The sequence below is a fragment of the Girardinichthys multiradiatus genome, chromosome 8, assembly GCF_021462225.1.
Source record: "Girardinichthys multiradiatus isolate DD_20200921_A chromosome 8, DD_fGirMul_XY1, whole genome shotgun sequence".
Taxonomy (NCBI): Eukaryota; Metazoa; Chordata; class Actinopteri; order Cyprinodontiformes; family Goodeidae; genus Girardinichthys; species Girardinichthys multiradiatus.
Window position 1 is genome coordinate 12805346 of NC_061801.1, and position 23627 is coordinate 12828972.

At 39.2% G+C, this 23627-nt stretch overlaps 1 protein-coding gene across 15 annotated transcripts in view; it reads right to left on the minus strand.

The window, feature by feature from the left end:
* Positions 1-20590, minus strand: part of LOC124872474 (electrogenic sodium bicarbonate cotransporter 1-like) — a 48478-nt gene extending 27888 nt beyond the window's left edge. For 6 of the 15 annotated variants that reach the window (XM_047372530.1, XM_047372534.1, XM_047372523.1 and 3 more), the window contains exons 1-3: positions 20252-20549; positions 10062-10135; positions 7803-7979 (exon numbers count right to left, since the gene is read on the minus strand). In XM_047372530.1, the coding sequence (XP_047228486.1) occupies positions 7803-7979; positions 10062-10135; positions 20252-20271 (271 nt within the window). In that variant the 5' untranslated portion in view covers positions 20272-20549. Of the gene's footprint in view, positions 1-7802; positions 7980-10061; positions 10136-20251 lie in introns of all 15 variants that reach the window. The other 9 variants (XM_047372528.1, XM_047372529.1, XM_047372527.1 and 6 more) reach the window with 4 other exon arrangements.
* Between the last annotated feature and the right edge of the window lie 3037 nt (positions 20591-23627).

A 23627-nucleotide genomic window follows, 5' to 3' on the forward strand; every position in this document is an offset into this window, starting at 1 on the left:
CTTCAAATAATCATGTACAGTTATGCACTCAATAGTTGGTCGGGAATCCTTTGGCAGAAATGACTGCTTCAGTGCGGCGTGGCATGGAGGCAATCAGCCTGTGGCACTGCTGAGGTCTTATGGAGGCCCAGGATGCTTCGATAGCAGCCTTTAGCTCATCCAGAGTGTTGGGTCTTGAGTCTCTCAACGTTCTCTTCACAATATCTCACAGATTCTCTATGGGGTTCAGGTCAGGAGAGTTGGCAGGCCAATTGAGCACAGTGATACCATGGTCAGTAAGCCATTTACCAGTGGTTTTGGCACTGTGAGCAGGTGCCAGGTCGTGCTAAAAAATGAAATTTTCATCTCCATAAAGCTTTTCAGCAGATGGAAGCATGAAGTGCTCCAAAATCTCCTGATAAGCTAGCTGCATTGACCCTGCCCTTGATAAAACACAGTGGACCAACACCAGCGGCTGACACGGCAACCCAGACCATCACTGACTGTGGGTACTTGACACTGGACTTCTGGCATTTTGGCATTTCCTTCTCCCCAGTCTTCCTCCAGACTCTGGCACCTTGATTTCCGAATGACATGCAGAATTTGCTTTCACCCGAAAAAAGTACTTTGGACCACTGAGCAACAGTCCAGTGCTGCTTCTCTCTTAGCTCAGGTCAGGCGCTTCTGCCGCTGTTTCTGGTTCAAAAGTGGCTTGACCTGGGGAATGCGGCACCTGTAGCCCATTTCCTGCACACGCCTGTGCACGGTGGCTCTGGATGTTTCTACTCCAGACTCAGTCCACTGCTTCCGCAGGTCCCCCAAGGTCTGGAATCGGCCCTTCTCCACAATCTTCCTCAGGGTCCGGCCACCTCTTCTCGTTGTGCAGCGTTTTCTGCCACACTTTTTCCTTCCCACAGACTTCCCACTGAGGTGCCTTGATACAGCACTCTGGGGACAGCCTATTCGTTCAGAAATTTCTTTCTGTGTCTTACCCTCTTGCTTGAGGGTGTCAATAGTGGCCTTCTGGACTGCAGTCAGGTCGGCAATCTTACCCATGATTGGGGTTTTAACTGATGAACCAGGCTGGGAGTTTTAAAGGCCTCAGGAATCTTTTGCAGGTGTTTAGAGTTAACTCGTTGATTCAGATGATTAGGTTCATAGCTCGTTTAGAGACCCTTTTAATGATATGCTAATTTTGTGAGATAGGAATTTTGGGTTTTCATGAGCTGTATGCCAAAATCATCCGTATTAAGACAATAAAAGACCTGAAATATTTCAGTTAGTGTGCAATGAATCTAAAATATATGAATGTTAAATTTTCATCATTACATTATAGAAAATAATGAACTTTATCACAATATGCTAATATTTTGAGAAGGACCTGTAAATGACAACTGCTCTATTGGCAGTTTGACATTGCCTCTGATACTTATAATATTAATAATCACCTTTCACAGCAGGAAGACTGAAAAACATTTTTCAATGATTTTCTTATAGTTCTTAAAATGAAATTGGTATCAGCAAAAAATTTCCTTTAAGTCAAAATTTTACAAAAACCGAAGACTACAAATCGACCACAAATGTTTAATCACCCAGACAAATAAAAACGCAAGTTGTAAGTCTCAGTCAAACCACATGCATATAGATCCTGCAGTTCCCTTAAATAATTTAGTTTGTGGAATAACAAAGTTTTCATGGCCTTCAAGATGGAAACTTGTGCTTGGCAATGATAATAAAAACAAAAGATTTTTACAAGGGACTGAATGGGTCGGCATATTTACACTGCAGAAATGCAGAAAAGGGAATAAAGAAAACAACAAATCTCAAATAGTGTCTAAAAGGATAAGCAGGTAGCCACAGAGTTAAATATTATGTGTCAACCTAAAAAGATGGCAAAAATGGACCTGTATATTTATAATATATTTCAACAGATAAATCAAACCTATCAATCCATCTAGTGATTAAATTTATACTTGGTAGAACAAGACAGGACCACAGTTTAGGATTGCTTTAATACCTGAGGTACTTAACACCTTGTTGTCTTTAGGTAAACTAAAAATAAAGTCTCATGCAGCAAGACTGTTTAAGGCAAAGTGTTTGGGCTCCTTGCTAGGAGCTAAACTGGAATTAAACCTTTAAATTGTACACTTTTCCCAAAGCACCCTTGTAAATCCAACAAGGAATGTCTCAAAAGGAGGAAATTGCTAACCATGGAATGCTGAAGTCAAAGGGCAGGTTTGAATCTGGCCTTTGACTTGGGAGGTGGGTGTGGGGTTTTCCAAACGGGTGGTACTTGCATCTTACAGTTGTAGGAATTCTGCATGGGTTAGTGTTCAAAAATGTTCTCAGGGTGATGCCATAGCTCCTTAAAACCAAGCACCAGCTTCTGGGGTCATGGAGTTACAAACACCCTATAAAATATATGATACTGTTCTAGTGTTTTGAAAAAGGGAAAAATTTCTCACTTTTAAATTTATGATGCAATGCTCTAGTTATCTGCAAGAGAAGGTAGAAACATACTTTACATAGGGGATTCACTATGAAAAGAGCCATTGATGCTTAATGGGAAAACCTTGGCAGCACAGTCATAAGAGGAAGAACATTTCCCTTCCTTCTGAGAAAAGCAGCCAAGATCTAAATCAGGAAATTAGAGAGATTATTTGAATACATTGGCATTTATTTATCTTCTTGCTACTCCTTGAATTAATTTTAGGCATACCCTAAACATGTGATCCCATTTGTCTTGTACCCTACATCTAATGAGTTTTCCATTGTAATAGGAAATAATTGTTCATGTTAACCCTACCAGGAAAGTTGTGCAACCGCACTAAGTAGCAAGGCGCTAGAGTCTATTTTTAAAACCCTCTTTATACAGTGTACAAGTCAGCAATCTACCTTGACAACGTAACATGGACTGTAACCTTCTAGTCCTGAAATAGCGCACCATCGCCTTAATTTAGGAAAGTTGTTTTTAAACTTGTACAATCTAAAATTAAGCTACATTGAGATCAAGCTCAATGCCAGGGAGATAGGCTTAAAGGGCCATCATTGTACAAAGCATCTCAATTGAACCACACATACAAGACATCCCAAGGACATCTCCGGTGTCAACACCGTTTGACACCACATGTGTACCCAAGCAGCAAGCTCATTTCAGATCGCCCAACTGGTGCTCAGTGAAATCCAGACCTTATGTTTTGGCTAGAAACAGCTTAAAAGAGGATGGATGAATCGACCGGATTACAGGGATTTAGATAAAGGTCAAAACAGCATGAAATCTATGAAGTGGAAGGCTTTGTATGTACTGTCTACAAGTGTGTATGTTTTCAGCAGGGATTGTGTGTACTGCACAAAAGGCTACCCACATATCTAATCTGATTGTCGTCTGTGCATAACCACTTTAATAATGATCCCACACTTTGACACATTCTGCATAGGAGGTTCTTTAAATGTCATCTAGGAACACAGGCCAATCTGTATTTTACAGTGTGTCCTGATTATTGCTCCTGAGGAAGTAGCAGAGGCGTACACATGGTATGACAGGAGAAAGCAAAACGGCCAAAGCCAACATCAAATATTTTCCATGGGGTCATCAAGGTTGCTCACGACTCAACAGTGGAAAAATGTTTATTCCAACAGTGGCTCTTCATATACAAGAATCCGTCCTCTCACTCAACCTTACAAGACTGTTTACACTTCAGATTTCCTACAGAGATACAGTCCGATAAGAAAGTGGGAGTCTGTGTCCATTTGCATGTGCATGAGTGTGTTTGGAAGGAGTTTAATGTTCCGTTTCAGTCGCTCTTCTTTGCTTAGTTTGGTTACACTTGTTTCTCGCTGCCTGCTGTTTTATAGTCTAAAACAGAGTCATTGGACGAACAACCAGCAACAGTCTTGGCTTTCAAGTGTTATGTTTGAATTCCAAACACATAAAAAGCAGGAGGGTGCATCAGGTCTGTCAGTTTCTCAATAGTAGTTTGTTCTTATTAAGAACAAACTACTTATCATACTTTATCTTCGGATGACTAAGCACATAAGCACACAGGCTGCATGACACCAGAGCATGAGGTGTAACAATGGATTACAGCTCAGAGAAGAGAGGATTACACAAGAGCACGTCGGCAGCATTTAGGCTGAGATACGACAGCTTGATGTGGCAAAAGCACGATAAGAAAAATGTAGGGGAAACAAATTTGGCCTCTTAAGTTTTAAGCATCTTTATTTACAATACAAACGTTATACACAATATTACAAAAAACAAGCGCTCTCTTGATCTGAAACAATCATGTGGTTGCAACAGCTGCTACACATTGATAAAACAACTGTCAGAAGACAGAACAGCTGTGAATTCCTCCAGAACGTCTGTCCAAATGCTTCGCTTCACACTTCCACAAAGTGGAGCAACTAATTTCCAAAGGTAAAAATTCTGCACCTTTTATTTGTTATTTTGGGGATACACCTCTTTTAAGAGAACTTAAACTTAATAATATAGTAGTTACTCTTATGTTCCAAAACCTGTTGCTGTGTGTTGTTGGTCAGATACTTCCCCTTGCCTACAAGAGGGACAGATTTAGCTGTTTAGACATAGAGCCACCCATCAGTCTTATTAAGGTAAAACTACAAGTTACGAGCGTCATGTTTGTTAGGTCACCAACTGTAGGCTGGATATTTGATCAGATAGCCCAACTAATCAACCTGCTAAAATCATCTTGATAGAGAGCACAAGGGAAAAAGCTAAAGTTTTCTGCTTAGTAGGTATGCTTCTAATTTAAGAGAGCATTGTATCAGAATTAAAACTACTACAAGGATTTATTACAGATTACAATATTATTAATAAAATAATCAAAATGTTTTATGATTTTTGGAAGAAGTAAGTAAAGTCAAGTCAAGTTTATTTATATAGCGCTTTTCAACAACATGACACTCAAAGCGCTGTACATGAGGAAAAACATTACAATGATACAGAAAATCAAACACAGAAAAACAAATCAAATGACGCTAATAATCCTTGGGAGTATTAATAATTAATAATCCTTCCGGGTTTACTGGTAGAAATTGGTTCCAAGCCACTCTTAATAATAAAGCATCTTACGCTAAAAGAAGATGATAATATTGATAGATTTCAGTGGAATGATGAGACTAACTAGGGAAGCTGAGTCACTGGTACAAAACAGCTTTAATCCACATTTTCAGGTGCTAATAATATATTGCTTTTACTGGTACTGAAGTTGAAATAAGTAATAACAGTCCATTGTAGTCTAACTAAGAAAGCTGGGTCATTGGTGTAAGAGCAGCTATAGTCCAAATTTTCTATGACTAATAATGTTTGGTTTTCCCTGGTAATCCTGTAGGAATAATTCCTTCTTTTCAGTTTTGGCTAAAAGCAATCAGATCATGTTAAACATGTTGTTGTAATGTTTTGTGGTACTACCATGATTCAGTGGCATATGTTCCTCAAGATTTGAATACAGTGAAAACTTTAGACGCCAGTCAGTTTTTTTACCTGCCATAGCTAGCAGATAGTTCACTGAACTACCTCAGATTATACGAAGAAATGCTTGACAGCCTAGCTAAAAGCTAGCCATAGCGGAGCCAATTTAACAGTGGATTAATGGTTTCTTGAAAACCACTCTAGTCTTGAAAAATTTCCATTTTCATAGCGATGGTTTTGTGACCGATGGCTATTTGTATTGCTGTTTACATGCTAACTAAGCCACTTTAAGCATTACGGGCAGGGCAATTCTCTGTTTGAATTTTTCACAGTGTAAAAGAACAAAAAACCTTTTTGTGTCTTTATAAAGACAGAAAATGACAGAAATCCACTTTAGGACTGACCCCACTAACTAGCTGTTAGCTTGACTGTCCGGTTAGAACTCCTGTCCATTTCTCAAAACAGAGGTCATTCAGAGACCCATGTACAGCAGGCAAGATTTTACCTTAGTTTGTAAAGTTTGTACGCTTTAAATGTTTTATCTTCACAGTTTTCCTTTTAAGCATAATAGAACATCTTGAGACACAGTGGCAAGTGTTTACGACTAATGTTTCAGTTTAAATCTCTAAGTGAACCAAGTCTCCTAATTTTGCCTATGAACTCTTATTTGATTCTACATTGCTGTATCATTGGTGTAGTTTTATTTCTACACTTCAATTCATTCTTCATTTTATCACAAAGATCATCCAAACATCTTTAAAATCACCGGTTTTCTTGGATCCCACCCACTTTGAGGTATCCTATCATTTTTCCGTACATGTCATACAGAGTTGGGGATTTGCCTTTTCTCCAGCTCTCTTAACATTCATTTTAATACCTTAACCATTACCTCCACCAGATTCTTGCATGATATTTTGTGTTAATTCTAGTACTGTGAATGATAATTATATGCTTTGCAGTTAGAATGTTTGGGGCCAAAACCTCTTGGGGCTAATCTAATCTCCCTATACAATTACAGTAAATCAATCCTTTAGTCTACAGTCATGCTAAATTATAATGTTGATTCACAGGTTGTTGGGTCTTTCCCACCAACGTAGCTAATGCAAATGTTATAGTACATGACAAGTACTCAGATAGCTCAGATATCTTGTTTTTTTCTATTTTTTAAACCACACTTATGTTTCAGACCTAATTTTAACACCAGACAATCATAACCTGAGTAAATACAAACAGCTGTTTTCAACAATGATTTGTTTTAGTAAAAAAAAATAATAATTCCCTGCCCGACGTATTAAATCATGAATTAAGTGTGATTAATCATATATTTTGTTCTGATTTTACTAGCCACTGACAGTCCTCATTAATGCCAGATATGTGGACTCAAGAAATAACTTAAATAGCACCTCACTGACAACATGAAGTAGGCTAAAAGATCTCAAAAGCAACATACACCTTCATGCCACGATCTAAAGAGTACAGATGAGAAACAAAGCAATGGACATCTAACAATCTGGAAAAGGATTAAAAAAGCTATTTCCAAAGTGTTGAGTCTCCGAGGGGACATTATCTACAAATGGAGAAAACATGAAACGGCAGTGAACCTTCCAAGAGTGCCAGCCTACCAAAATTACTCCAAAAACTCAGCTACAACTCATCCAGAGTTCACAAAAGAACCCAGAAAGAAATCGAAGGTATGCAAGCCTCTCTTGCCTCAGTTAAAATCAGCATTTATGATTAAACAGCACAAAACAGAGTGGACAAAAACTGTATCTATGGGAGAGTATCTTGCAGAAAAGAACAATTTCCCAAAAATCTGGGGTGCTTTCTCAGCAGCAGAAGAAAGCTTTCTAATAATGAAAATCATTAAGGATATTTCACATATCAAGTCACTCCATGGACAAATCATTTTTTAGTGCAACAGAAAACCTTTATTTGAGAGTTTCACATACTTTGTCCTTACTTCTGACAGTGTGTTAAGTTGCCCTCATCCATCTTGAGTACCATTTGTAATTGTCTGACTTGATCTCTAACTTCTAACCAACTACTTGATTGCCTCCATCTACTTAGTTTTTAGCTGCTGAAAATCCTTTCCCACAAATCCCAGAGTGTTAAGCACTCAGGTGTAAGGGAATACCTCTCTTTGTGTTAACTTTACACACATTAGGCCAATCAGTGTGTCATTTTAAGATTAGCCTGTGCCGTCTTCCCATTCCTTTCCCATGCTCCATCGGCTTTGTTCAGCTTCCTTAACAGCAAAAAGACCAATAATTGGTTTGCAGTCAGATCCTGAAATATATCCAAGCACCTGAGTATGAAGTAGTGTTGTCAGAGTTCTGAGTTATACCCTGCACGCAGAACACTTTTAGCAGATCTCAAAGTCAGCTGTACTCACTGAGAGGTTTCAGTATGCTTGCGCTGGAATCATCCACGCTCTCCACATCAGACTTGTATGCTTCCACAATCTGCTCAACCCGTTCCTGCTTCTCCTTATGGTTCGACTTGCGTCTGTGGCGTCTCCGCCGGTGGTAGCTCTTCGGGACGTGCACACCAATGTACACAGTGTGGTGACCTGTGACAGCACAACACAAACACACCACATCAAGATCTATATATATTATATTCATAGACAAGAAGGAGTCACGTTCTTTTAATAGCAAAGAAAAACAATGGACACCCAAGACATCTGGCTTTGTATGGGACACATTCTCATCTGTAGGATACATTTAAAGGGATAGTTCAGAATTTCTGAATAGAGGTTTTGTCAAAAGTAAGTAAGCGAGTGTTCATACATCCAGTAGTTGCTCAAATTGTAAAATATGCATTGAAATTACACAAGCCTTAAATTTTCTTTTAATATTCAGTAAGAAGCCTGTGTAAAACCAGTTAAATGTGACTAATGTTCTCTCCTCTTTCTTCCAGGCAGCAGCACTCTAGCAGCAGAATTTTGAATGAGTTTAAGTCTCAATGTGGGTTGTTTTTTGCAGGCCCGGAAACAAAGTGATCCAACCAGCTTGTTTATCAATATTTCTGCATTTCCTCAAGTCACAAATGTCCTTATTTTTGCAATTGTTTTCAGGTGAAAGAAAAACATTTTGAAGACCATTTTCAGGTGGGAATTGATGCTTAAATCCAAGTCTAAAGTAACAGGCTATAAGTAGTTATTATTTTTGGTGCAGTGGAAAAACTCTCTTGGTAACTTCATTTAGAATAAATCCAGATTAGTTTTTGGAGTGTGAAGCTAACAGCTAGCCCAGAATAGCCAAGTTCAAAGCACACCTTTACCATCTTAAAACATCATAGTTCTTTTTGTGGAAGCTATTTAATGACAAACGATCATGACATTTGTGTTGGGTGATTTTATTTACAGAGTAGCTAATGATTATTTCCATGGGTAATGGAGGTAAGAGACGGTGTGCCACCAGTGATCTTCCTGTATGAAAAACGTACTGAGAGCAGTAAAAGTTAAGTACTAACGGGTTTCAAGTCAGAGCGGCTTGCTATTATAAAAGTAATGTGATATAAAAAACAAAAATATTATTGATATTTTATCTGAACATTGAGGTTTACATTCCCTTATTTTTCAGGTAGTTATTCTTACTGGAAACACTTTGCATGTTTCGTTTTTAGTATGTGTTTCACACAGGAAGGTAATTGGTGGTGCACTGTCTCCTACCTCCATTTACTGTGTAAATAATCGCTGGCTTCTCTGTAAATACTAGACCAAAGCAAACATTACAGGTTTTTTAAATTAGCGTTAGCATAAATCACAGTAACATTCTGAAATAGGCATTAGGTTTGGTTTTGGCTCCTCTGAGGTAAGCTGTTAGCTTCAATGTCTGGGACCAACTAACCTGAATATCTATGAAAAAAATACACCAGGAGAGGTATCTATTGAAAGGAACTCTTTAGCTGTTAACATTTTAACAGAACTGTATTTGAAAAATTGTAAATTACTCCTTTAATATGGAGGTGTTTAATATCAGTAACGAGATAAGGTTTGCCATCAGCCACGACTGCAACTGCTCCCTACACAGAGGCTCATAAAGGAAATGATCATTTATCCTGTTCAGGAAGTAATCAGAGGCCAGAAGAGAGGTGAACTCTTACAAATCCTGGGATCAGCTAAGTCAGAGCTGAAGTAACCATGCTTTTTGTCAATTCAATCTCTGTGTTCCAAAAGGATGTTTTGCAGGTTTTAATGATATCTTTATTTTGTTTTAGTGCAAAAACCATTGTGGACCCGAGTCAAAACAAAACCTGACGCTGGACTTCCATGCAGAGCAGCTAAAAGCAGGTAAACAGAGGGACAAAGCGCCAAAAACACTTACATGCCTCTATTTGTGTGAACCTTTAAGTGGCGGTTTGGGAAATATGTGAACGTCTCAGTAAATACACGTGGGTTACTCTGGCTTCTTCTGTGGCTTTAGCTCACAGACAATAGTGAGAAGCATTAGAAAAGTTGTTCAGTACAAAATGTCAACTTAGAAGAATTATCTCTGTCACTAATGTGCAATTCTGTGCTGATACTTGTGGGAGCATGACACACTTTTCTCAGCTGAACAGAACAGTGTGGATACAATGTACATGAAAAACAAGGTTTTAAGATTTACATCAGTAGGACAATAGGTCAGAAAGCAGTTATTTTACCTACCTTCTACTTCCTCTTCGTCACAGATATGTTTCACAAAAGACGCTCCTGTGTCCAACACTGCCTCATCCTCCATTCTGTTAGACAAACAACAGAAAACTAGTCATTAAAGGCCAAAGCATAGAAAATCAAAAAAACATGCAACTTTATAAAATTCGGTGTCCTCACTATAAAACACACAAAGATTATTTGAAAAGGTTTTTTTTTTTTACTAAATATGATTTTTGTTTTTTTTATTGTACTTGGGGTGACCAGAAAACAGTTTTCTCACCATTCATTGCTCTGGAACTTTCTCCACATTTATTAATGTTGCAACCATGAACAACTCGAATTTTATTGGGATTTTTTATGCCAGACCAACACAAAGTTGCACATAATTAATTATAACTTAAGTACAAATAAAAATCTAAAACGTGTGGCATGCATATGTATTCAGATCCCCTGATTCAATACTTTGTAGAAGCATCTTTTGCTACAATTACAGCTGCAGGTCTTGTGGGGTGTATCTCTACCAGCTTTTCTCATTTAGCAACTAATATTCTTTCCATTTCTTCTTTGGAAAACTGCTAAAGCTTAGACAGATTGGATGGATGGCATCTGGGAATTCCCTGTCATAGATTATCAATCAGATTTAGGTGTGGACTTTGACTAGGCCATTTAAAAAAATAAACATGCTTTGATGTAAACCATTATATTGTAACTCAAGCTGTATGTTAATGCTCGGTGTCCTGCTGGAAGGTGAACATGGTCTACAGCAAAAGGTTGCTATACCATGCTCCACCAAAGGTGTTTTCCTGGTGATGTGCTGTCCTAGATTTACACCACACACAGTGTTCTGCATGAAGACCAGAAAGTAAAATTTGGGTCTTATCTGACCACATCACCTTCTTCCACATGCTCGCTGTGTCTCCTACATGGCTTGATGCAAACAGCAACAGAAACTTAAGGCTTTCGGTAAGCAATTTAACTATCCTTGCACAACACCTGAGCTGTGGATCTCTGCAGCTCCTCCAAGAGTATTTCTCTTTCTGCTTCACACATTGTACTAAACTGTGTTAGTCTATTTCATGAAACTACAAATTAAAATATATTTTACTTTGTGGAGGAAAATAGTTTAAATAGCGAAAATAGCGAAGTGAAACCCAACTGAATCACTACATACGAGTATAAAAACTATTTAAACACTCTGCACGCTAGACATGGGATGGCTACATGCTCCAGCATGTTTTTGTGATCAGTGCTAGAGACCAGTTTTTACATAGACTGCTGGAGATAGGCACCAGCTCCCCCGTGACCCACTATGGAATAAGCGGTAGAAAATGACTGACTGGTAACCTTTCCCCTAAAACCTCTGTGGCTGCAGGTACATCTGAAAGCAGGAAGGGATCTGCTTCCAGCAACTCGTACTGACCTGCAAATTATGGAGACATGTTCATTGAATCAAAAACTTATTTACCAATTAATTACAATTACTTGGAATTTAAATGAAACAATTGGTAACTTCGCAAACGCAAAGATTGACTCTTGTATTTGAAGATTTTACTTATAAAACTTGAATACACAGTGCCTTGCGAAAGTGCTCGGCCCCCTTGAACTTTTCAACCTCTTGCCACATTTCAGGCTTCAAACATAAAAGATATAAAATTAAAATTTTTTGTGAAGAATCAACAACAAGTGGGACACAATCGTGAAGTGGAATGAAATTTATTGGATGTGTCAAACTTTTTTAACAAATAAGAAACTGAAAAGTGGGGCGTGCAATATTATTCGGCCCCCTTGCGTTAATACTTTGTAGCACCAACCTTTGCTGCAATTACAGCTGCAAGTCTCTTGGGGTATGTCTTTATCAGTTTTGCACATCGAGAGACTGAAATTCTTGCCCATTCTTCCTTGCAAAACAGGTCGAGCTCAGTGAGGTTGGATGGAGAGCGTTCATGAACAGCAGTCTTCAGCTCTTTCCACAGATTCTCGATTGTATTCAGATCAGCTTTGACTTGGTCATTCCAACACCTGGATATTTTTATTATTTGTGAACCATTCCATTGTAGATTTGGCTTTATATTTTGGATCATTGTCTTGTTGGAAGATAAATCTCCGTCCCAGTCTCAGGTCTCTTGCAGACTCCAACAGGTTTTCTTCCAGAATGGTCCTGTATTTGGCCCCATCCATCTTCCCATCAATTTTGACCATCTTCCCTGTCCCTGCTGACGAAAAGCAGACCCAAACCATGATGCTGCCACCACCATGTTTGACAGTGGGGATGGTGTGTTCAGGGTGATGAGCTGTGTTGCTTTTACACCAAACATATCGTTTTGCATTGTGGCCAAACAGTTCGATTTTGGTTTCATCTGACCAGAGCACCTTCTTCCACATGTTTGGTGTGTCTCCCAGGTGACTTGTGGCAAACTTTAAACGAGAGTTTTTATGGATATCTTTGAGAAATGGCTTTCTTCTTGCCACTCTTCCATAAAGGCCAGATTTGTGCAGTGTACGACTGATTGTTGTCCTATGGACAGACTCTCCCACCTCAGCTGTAGATCTCTGCAGTTCATCCAGAGTGATCATGGGCCTCTTGGCTGCATCTCTGATCAGTCTTCTCCTTGTTCGAGATGAAAGTTTAGAGGGACGGCCGGGTCTTGGTAGATTTGCAGTGGTCTGATACTCCTTCCATTTCAATATGATTGCTGGCACAGTGCTCCTTGGGATGTTTAAAGCTTGGGAAATCTTTTTGTATCCAAATCCAGCTTTAATCTTCTCCACAACAGTATCTTGGACCTGCCTGGTGTGTTCCTTGGTCTTCATGATGCTCTCTGCACTTTGAACAGAACCTTGAGACTATCACAGAGCAGGTGCATTTATACGGAGACTTGATTACACACAGGTGGATTCTATTTATCATCATCACTCATTTGGGACAACATTGGATCATTCAGAGATCCTCACTGAACTTCTGGAGTGAGTTTGCTGCACTGAAAGCAAAGGGGCCGAATAATATTGCACGCCTCACTTTTCAGTTTTTTATTTGTTAAAAAAGTTTGACACATCCAATAAATTTCATTCCACCTCACAATTGTGTCCCACTTGTTGTTGATTCTTCACAAAACATTTGAATTTTATATCTTTATGTTTGAAGCCTGAAATGTGGCCAGAGGTTGAAAAGTTCAAGGGGGCCGAGCACTTTCGCAAGGCACTGTATTTGTCTTTCCAAAATGTGGCATATTACTGTAGATAACCAACTGACACAGGCTCTTTAACCTACACTGCTGCATGAATAATTTAATAAACAGATACACTGAGCACATGTGCAATTGACACACTTTAGTATCAGAACGTGCCAGCACATGCATCAGTATCAGACTCAAGATTAAGGAGTAAACTGTTTTTCAATGACGGTTAAAAGCCACAACTTGAGCATAAACAAGGATACAGGTCCAGACAACATAGGAGACGCTTTTCTTCTTTTTTAGACTTCATTCCTGCCATCAACTTGTTTAGAGATGTTTCTCTAAAGTTGGAAGAAATTTGGTTCCCCCAGTTCAGTAAAGTACACACATTCAGGCTATAAAAGGGTGCTTTAGGCCACATGACGTAAAATAGTCCAGAAAGTCTTTTCTATAAACAGAAAACAGGTCTACCACATGCATTTCTTAGTGCCCCAAACTAAACCTTTCATCACCTGCGTATTTCATTAAACTGCTTTGAGATGACCGAAGTGTGTGAAAATCAGATTGAGATTCTTTATTAGATATGTTTCCCTTTAGAATTGATCTAGAATTGCATATTGAGAGTGTTAGTAAAGATATCGACTGATCAGCAATTTGCCAGCTGAGGAGGAGGCAGCTTACAAATTAAGGGGAGTGGGGCAGCGCTGAATACTGTAAACAAAGTCAGGAAGAATACAACGTGCTCCTTCAGCTTGTTTGAATTTCCCATGGGAATATAATATCTGGGTTTGAAGTGACAGTGGTACAACAAAGATAAATTAAACAAATGATGAGTAGACTGTGCATGCAACATCAATGATGTCATTAATCTCTGTGCCCTCCTTTTGTTGTTAAATAAATAGCGGTTGTGCTATAACAATACATGACATGGAAAGATGCATTGTTATCTTCTAGTGGCCGATTTCTTTCCACCTCCTCTCCTGCCTGCCCTGTATAATCTACCCCTCCAGGACAGGGTATAGTGAAAATACCACTTTTTTCAAGGACTTTCTTATAGCACACTGTTTTCTTTCGTGGAGACCGTGTTCTTGAGCAGATCCAGTGACGTAGTTTAAATGTGAATCACTTGAAGTGCTGTTTATTTTCGTCAGCACACCTTTTATGTGGGCATCTAGGTCTCTGGGCTATGATGGTCATGAAGGAAGGCAACTTTTTGTGTCTAGTGAACCATTTATTGATTTGGCCTTATTTTTAGATGATCATCCTTTTGAACGTCCCAGTGACGAGTCAGTTTAAGTTTACTGGTAGAGGCAACAAAGCTTTCGACTATCAAAACATGTTGCAGGGTGGCACCACTCCTCCAGTGTGTGAAATCTCAAGGTATTTCTTCTAGTTTCTTCCTTAAAGCCAGAGACCGGTATTAAACAGTAACCTCTATTGTTACTACTACTATGACTCTAAGAGAGTTATCTCAAACTTTAAAACTCTGACTCATTACTGTGTGTTGTATCCTACTAACTGTGCAAAAGGCTCATACTGGGTAATTCTGGGTATAGAAAAAAAAACACTCAAATATTCTGTCCTTCACTGTTGAAATCTGCCACAAAATGCATTTACATGAACTCATCTGAGTGAGTTTAACACTGTGTACACTTAAACATCTGAAAGTAAATGTTTTAATTCAGACTTTTCTTAGACTAGACTGTTTCACATGTTATTGGACTCCTACATCCTACATTGGTAGCAACCTTTGCTCTTTTTACATTTTAGTGCTGTTTTGAGGTGGGGTAATCTTGGCCCTAGCATCTGTGTAAATTAATCTCAATGGGTCTTCCCTGCATGGTTAAATAAAGTATAGATAAAATAAACTAATACATTTCCACTGGCCTTTGAGCAAGAAGCAGGCCCACATCATCACAGATCCTGTCCTTAACACTGGACATGAGGTTTTTTAAACAAGGACCTTTAAGCCCACGGCATCACAGATCCCCCACTATAAGGACATTGGGGGGTTTTCCGCCTATTCAATCCTTTGTTTCTGCCAAACCCACCTTGAGTACTTATTGCCCAAAATCCCAGTTTTAATCTTATCTGATCAAACCACACAGATTCCCTTGAAGCTCCAGTCGAGTTAACTCCACCTGTTAATGTTTGTGATGGTCAGACAGACAAGGCCATTTTCAAGACCTCCCTCCCAAAAACCACCTGCCATCAAGATGTCTAAAGTTTATTATTAAGACTCCCTTTACCATTCAGCTCAATGTCCATGGTAGCAAGATAGACTTGCGTCATCTTCCAGCCCAGCAGCCAGTTGCTAAAAGAAATGGGCCTTGTATTTATACCACAAGGAAACAGGAAGTCGTGAATTATTAATTAAATGTTATCAGAAACTGTGAGCAGCCTAAAGAAGTTAAATATTACATTAAGCAACAATAACTCCGTCACTGAGAAATAATAATAATAATAAAATAAAATAAAAACTTAGCGGGAGATTTTTTTTCCCAATGAATAAATGTACTCAAACTGAAGTTTGTATATTTCAAACGTTTTCACTGTGAGGCTATGCTACTGATAAAAGATCAATTGATTGTAGAACTATGTACACGTGTTCAAGGAGTGGCGAGAAATTTGTTTAGAACTACAGAAACTTCTGAAACCCAAAGGGTGGAGCTGCTTTCATTCAATGCTATACAATCACACTACACATGTGGGAAATAAGCCTGAGGGACGTTCCGAGAACACCACTCAGCTTTTTTTCTTCTTTTTTGGCTTCACCTTTGCAACAGGTATGAAAGTGTGTGGTATGCAGTTTATGTGCATGGAGACAAGTCATGTAGCACAGCAAGGAGGCTTTCAAAAAACCACTCAGGGCACAGGAGAGCAAACTAAGCTCATGTTTCAGGTTTACTGCTGGTCATGGATCAGCATTAATCACCTCACACAGTGGCCTGGGACAGGGAGAGCTTAATAAAGGGAAACCACCACAGGTGGTGCAGGGACACCCAGGATGCAGCCAAAGAAGTAAGAACACTGCCAGTGTTTGAATTAGGCGTGAGCTATAAGGAGAGGATGAGAAACCTGAATTCTGCTCTTTAGCATTACTCAACAAAGTCAGGAAGCAAGGGCATGGGAACACATGTAAGATAAGATCTTTCATCACATATGGAAGCATATCTCGATCTCCTCGTTCACTTCCTGTTGTGACTACATAATGCCAGATTAAATGCAGTGGTCAACTCTATACTTGCTTCTTGTTGCTCTCATGAGGCTGGATAAACCTGCCAAGGCATGAGGAGGCAAGATCAGGGATCGGGATCAGGGATCATCTACATCTCTTTACAGAGTGACGTACCCAATCCCAGCAGTCAGCTAGATTTACCATGAGGGCAGCAAGTGCAACAAGTTGTACAATGAGTTAGGAGCCCTGCAGTGATAACAATCATACTTTGCCAGAATACCTAAACTCTCTGGGGGATGTCATTTCCCAGGGCCCATTATTAATCACTGTGAACATAAAAGCATAGATAAACATACCTTTATTTTTATATTCACAACGCTAACACATAACGTACTATTTCAATGTGCTGGAAAATTCCTCCATCAGCATTTTTGTCAGTTTCAACCCTCAGTAACCCAAAGACACATCCCTTCAACATCACCTGCAGTCATGTGATGTTGGGTGACTTTGTGTTTCTTATACACTACAAGTTAAATTTCACAAATTCAAACAGGTAACACACCTCAATAAGAAGCCGCAGATTACACAGAACCTATTTAGAACATATCTTTAGAACAAATGAACATTCAGCGGGTTAAGATAAAGTTTTAGCTGTAAAATAATCAAGGAAAACCCCATGTAAAATGCTTGTCACAGTAAAAACACTAATAGTTGCTTGAATATTCACAATCATGGTTCTCAAGCTGTGGTACAAGTGCCACTGGGGCACCTTTTAGTGGAAGCAAATAATAATAATCCGAACTAACTAACTAATAACCCCTCAGAAGCTGAAAATGAAGCCGACAACAGGGAACCAGGAAGTACCAGTGGCTACTTGTGTTATATTCTATTTACTTCTGAAATCGGAAGATGGATTAAGGAATTACATAAAACCCAATTTAGCCATATTCCTAGTTACAAGTTGAAAAACCAGTATGATTTGCCAGTTTTTTTGTACTCTCTGACCAGGCTATTCACTACTACCAATATAAGCTAACAGCTTGTAACTTAACAATAATAAATCATTATTATTATTATCCTGCCTATTATATTATCTTACAATAGTCAAATAGTTTGTCACGCTGGTTCAAAAATTATATATATATCTATTAAACATGTCCAACATAGATCAGATGTTAAAAAGTTTTTATTTTTTTTGGAAGTGTGATCCATGAACTCCATTTTACCATACTTGCTAATTTATAATTTTTTGTATGAGGAAAAAGGGGACGACAAAGTTGTGGAGCCTTATGTCCTTAGACATTTCATGAAAAAAGGCGATGTAATGCGCCTTCCATAAAATAGATCACTACCCGCTAGACAGGTGTGTCTTGACTTTTGCAATTTCCAACAAGGAAGATCTGAGTGAACAACGAATTGAGAAGCAGTGCAATTTCAAAAAACTTCTAAAAGCCCTTTACAATCAAGTTTATGCCTAGAAAAATAGAGGCAAACAAATGACAGAAAAAGGAAGACCTTGTGCCGTAAACCATGTGTTAAGATCGACAACAGAGACAACGGAGAGCGAGAGATCTCAGTTTTGTTTGTATACGCCCACACAGAGACGTCACTCTTCACTCCATATTTACTTTGAAGAGAACTCAACCCAACCCTGCAAATATTCCAAGGAGATGCAATAGCTAACAAGATGAGAACTGTGACGCAACTAGTGTAATCCGTGTGATTGAGGGACAAGTTAAATCGGACAAAGGGGCTTTCTGTTTTTGACAGTAATAATAAAGTCTGATTTGTCATGGTGTTGTGCCAAGAATTGTGCAATGAGTGTGCAGTGATGGACTTGCACAGAGGACACATTGTGAATCTACAAGCCAGGCTTTTCTGTAAAACCAACCAAACTTCCTGTAGATATAGTTTTTCACCTATAAAACAACATTATGGTAGGTTTTTCTATTTGGTTTGCTAATTTTTGTTAATCATACCAACAAATAAAGCAATAATTTGCACATACTTCTGGTGACATCACATAATGCATCATATTATAGGTCTTTTGAGTTTAGTATACATCAAACCACTACTTTGGCAAAAGTAGTGGCTCAATGGATTTAAAGTTTGGCTCAAACTTGCAAGATTGAACCACATGGAACTTAAATGTTTCACAATCTATGTTGAAAACTCTCAAAATGTTCTCATCTGCCCTACTTTACTCACACCAGATGATCAGCTTTATTGCTGTTCTGTGTCATTGATCCAAACATAAGCGAGCAGGTTTAGAGTTAATTTCCCTTAATATGCTGTCCCAAAAATTAAACTCATTTGTAAAATCCTGGGGTGGAAATCCACACGTCATTACCATTCCGTGTTTTTATGGTCATTGCACTATTTTATCTTTCCATTCAAGCTACTATTCCTGATTTTGCAATAATAGCTTTTGTTCTCCCTTAAAGGTGATGGTGAACCCACTGTATTAAATAACTATTAACCCCATCTGAACTCTGCATCCAACCTAAAGTGCTTGAGACTGTGAATCCCCCATTAAAGAAATATCCATGTCTCCACCAGTCTGGTTTTGGGAAACATGCCACTGTGACTGCTTCCACCTATGGAAGCCTTGGATGCGAAAGATTATTGCACAGTGATTTTTAAAATAAAAAGCATGACAAACACAATGCAGATTGTGAAACCTTATGCCAGTAGCTTTCAGATCATGTGTTCATCTGGTCTTTAAATTATCTTTTTGGTTTTAGCAGTTTTTTCAACTGACACAAAAATTAAGTCCAACAGTTTTTGATAATTCATATAAAAAGAGTGTGGATCGGGTTGCTGATGACAGTCATGCAAACATAGTTGCCCAACTGGTTGCACTAGAGATTAGGTTACATTTTGTTCCACCTGAAACTGGTACTAAATGCTAAGAAATTAGGGATATGGACTTTTTAATGAAAAGAAAATCCTGTCCAGATTTTCTGTCCATCGAAGGTGAATTTTTATTGATAGCAACCCTTCTTGTGTCATTTGAAATGCAGAATAGGATTCTTTTTGTTTCATTTAACATAATAATAGGCCCTTACTTACCACTCATCTCGCCTTATCTCACATTATTTACAGTGGTTTTAATCAAAGTGACCATTTTCAATGAAAGAGCACTGAGATTCATCACAGAACATAAACCTCTTTCTCCCACTTTTGCACTTTATTCTTCCTGCATACATTTATGCGGGGAAAATGAATTTGAAACGAGCTAGAAGACATCCAGCTGTGCAGTTTAATCCACCTGAAGGCTTTAAAATACATTTTAAGAATGCAGACAAAGCGCCGGGTGGTTACGTTTTAATGCATTGAATTGCAAATGTTCTCCTGTATGTTGGATCAAAACAGACCTCTATTGAAGATGAGTGAATGAAAATAAATACCCACTAGATATGTTGGTTTTCAAACCTCATATCGCCGCGCCTGCGCTGTGAGGCGCACATTCAGCTTGATTCATAAAGATGTACAGTAGATGATCCATCCACCGCTGGGTCTGCATGCGCTTGCTTTCTCTTCCTAATTGATAGTGACAGGTTCTTGGGAAATAGATTACCCATAGGCACAGCGGTGCAGGAACAGTGGTTTATCTATAGCCTAAGGAAGCCATTTCACTGAATGGTATTTTCCGATCACGCTTTTTTTTTTTTCAAACTCAGAAGTAGCACTAACATATTACTCGGAGCGCATCACGTTTACTATAGATCCTAGAAAATACATAAGATTCACAACTGCCCTGGCTGTGACGAGCGTACAAATTAAATAGGAAGACTAAACTTTCTACTCGAAGTTCTACTTTCTCATAAAATAATCGATTGTTAACTTACTTGGTCTTATCGGAACTCATGGCGACAATTTTCTTCCTCAGAGATGATCAAGCCTTGTGTATTCGGCAGATGTCCTCTTTTCAGTTCCAGTGGCGGTTTTTGGAAACCTTCACCTTCTCTAAAGAAGTAACAAAAGAGGCGATGAGCTGCGGGCTATCTGGCGGGGAAGATCTGTTTGACTCGACAAACCAAACTCAACACAAGAGGACGCACAATTTTCATATCTAGCTGGACTCGTGCCGGGCCAACATCTTGAAGCAAAGCCTGAAGCGCGTGGACAGTCTCTGTGAGCTGCGTGTCTGTTTTCCATATTTAACGTCCCATCCCTCCTCCTGCGTGACGCCACCGATGGGAGAGTGGAGGGGGCGGGAGGTCACGAAGTTACTCATGGGTGGCGCTCCAGATGCCTCCACTTGACCAATGGCTTCTCTAATGTTTACCAAAATTAATTTAGCCTATTATAAAGGGGCACTTTGTTTAAATACTTTGCACAATTACACTTGACAAATAAAGGTATGGGAAATCACTTCAAATTATATCCAATATTAACGTCATCATTAAAAGGAAAACTCTAAACTTGACCTTGGTAAGTATTCCCATGGTTGTAATGAAATACAATCATTAAAGAGAACCAAATTTGTTAATTCAGGTAACTTCAGTTAAATCATGTTGGTTCTATCAAGTAAAGGCAGACTGAGAAATCCCAAATAGCCCATTGGTTGTAATGGAGACTGGCGACACCTTCTGGAAGAAGTGCAAGTGCACCTCAGTAAATTAGAATATAATCACATTTATGTGATCAGTTGTAATTTTTGATACAGGCAATATCATCTATATTAATCATCTCATCTTGAACGTGGCTAAAAGGAGATGATTGTAGATTTTAAGGGAAACAGGAATAAGTCAAACTATTTCCATCATGGGAGAAGAAGTGGAGGTGGTGGAGGAGTATAAATACCTCGGTGTTCACCTGGACAACAGACTGGAGTGGAGATGCAACTGTGAAGCCATCTACAAGAAGGGACAGAGCAGACTGTACTTCTTGAGGAAGCTTAGGTCCTTTGGTGTTTGAAGCAAGATGCTGCATATCTTCTATAAGTCTGTTGTGGAAAGTGTGATCTCTTCTACCATCATCTGCTGGGGAAGCAGCATCAGAGCCAGGCACTTAAAAAAGCTCAACAAGCTGATAAAAAAGGCTGGTTCTGTTCTGGGGACTCCTCTGGAACTTCTGGAGATCATTGTGGAAAGACAGATTCTTCATAAAATGAAGAACATTATGGAGAACCCTGAGCATCCTCTTCATGAGACTGTCCTACAACAACAGTGTCTTCAGTCAGAGGCTTCTTCAGATCTGCTGTAACATAGAGCGCTACAGGAGATCCTTCCTGTCCACAGCCATCAGCATCTACAACGGCTCTTTGAAGAAACCTGAATAATATGAGCTATAACAACATTTAATTTCCCTTTGGGATTAATAAAGTATTTTTGAATTGAATTGAATAAGGCTTTCTGCCCAGGGCAGCACGATCTGAGGGGACACCAGGATGCAAAAACCTGTGGTCACAATTGTTATCTGGACTGCATGACCATATCTAGTTCAAAATCATACCTTTGTTTAGACTGCTCAGCGTTTTTGGCAGTTTTTTTTTTTTTTTCCTTAGTTTAAGACAATTATGAAAAGCACAATGTCTCATCAGGCCACACCTGGGGTGATTTTTTTTTAAAGTGATGTTTAAAAGCAATGTATTTGTAAATTGTGAGGTGAGAAAATAAGGGGTGGAGTTCTTAGTTTTTTCAAAGAATTTAAAAAACATTTAAGATAATAATCTTGGTCCTTCAAGTTTCTGGTCACATAGAAAGCAAAAACGTTAGTTGTGTGTAGGGTTGCAGAAGGAGGGTCTCATGGAAGAAACACCACTGTCCATAATCAAGTCAGAAAGTAAAAACTTAATTTACACAAAGCGCTGGTAACTTTGATGGCTATGGCTTGCAGCTAAAGAAAGCCCAAACCTGAGTTAATCAGAAATTCAAATGAGGAACAAAAACGATTTTTTCAAACAGAAATGTTATAGCCTACATAATCATGAGGAAGACTGCTGACTTTACAGTTGTCCAGCAGAAGTCATCAAGACCTTCCACAAGGAGAGTGTGACAAAAGGTTATTGCTAACTAAGCTGGCTGCATCAATGCGTGTGAATGGACAATTACAGGTCCTTCTCAAAAAATTAGCATATTGTGATAAAGTTCATTATTTTCCATAATGTCATGATGAAAATTTAACATTCATATATTTTAGATTCATTGCACACTAACTGAAATATTTCAGGTCTTTTATTGTCTTAATACGGATGATTTTGGCATACAGCTCATGAAAACCCAAAATTCCTATCTCACAAAATTAGCATATTTCATCCGACCAATAAAAGAAAAGTGTTTTTAATACAAAAAACGTCAACCTTCAAATAATCATGTACAGTTATGCACTCAATACTTGGTCGGGAATCCTTTGGCAGAAATGACTGCTTCAATGCGGCGTGGCATGGAGGCAATCAGCCTGTGGCACTGCTGAGGTCTTATGGAGGCCCAGGATGCTTCGATAGCGGCCTTTAGCTCATCCAGAGTGTTGGGTCTTGAGTCTCTCAACGTTCTCTTCACAATATCCCACAGATTCTCTATGGGGTTCAGGTCAGGAGAGTTGGCAGGCCATTTGAGCACAGTGATACCATGGTCAGTAAACCATTTACCAGTGGTTTTGGCACTGTGAGCAGGTGCCAGGTCATGCTGAAAAATGAAATCTTCATCTCCATAAAGCTTTTCAGCAGATGGAAGCATGAAGTGCTCCAAAATCTCCTGATAGCTAGCTGCATTGACCCTGCCCTTGATAAAACACAGTGGACCAACACCAGCAGCTGACACGGCACCCCAGACCATCACTGACTGTGGGTACTTGACACTGGACTTCTGGCATTTTGGCATTTCCTTCTCCCCAGTCTTCCTCCAGACTCTGGCACCTTGATTTCCGAATGACATGCAGAATTTGCTTTCATCCAAAAAAAGTACTTTGGACCACTGAGCAACAGTCCAGTGCTGCTTCTCTGTAGCCCAGGTCAGGCGCTTCTGCCGCTGTTTCTGGTTCAAAAGTGGCTTGACCTGGGGAATGCGGCACCTGTAGCCCATTTCCTGCACACGCCTGTGCACGGTGGCTCTGGATGTTTCTACTCCAGACTCAGTCCACTGCTTCCACAGGTCCCCCAAGGTCTGGAATCGGCCCTTCTCCACAATCTTCCTCAGGGTCCGGTCACCTCTTCTCGTTGTGCAGCGTTTTCTGCCACTTTTTCCTTCCCACAGACTTCCCACTGAGGTGCCTTGATACAGC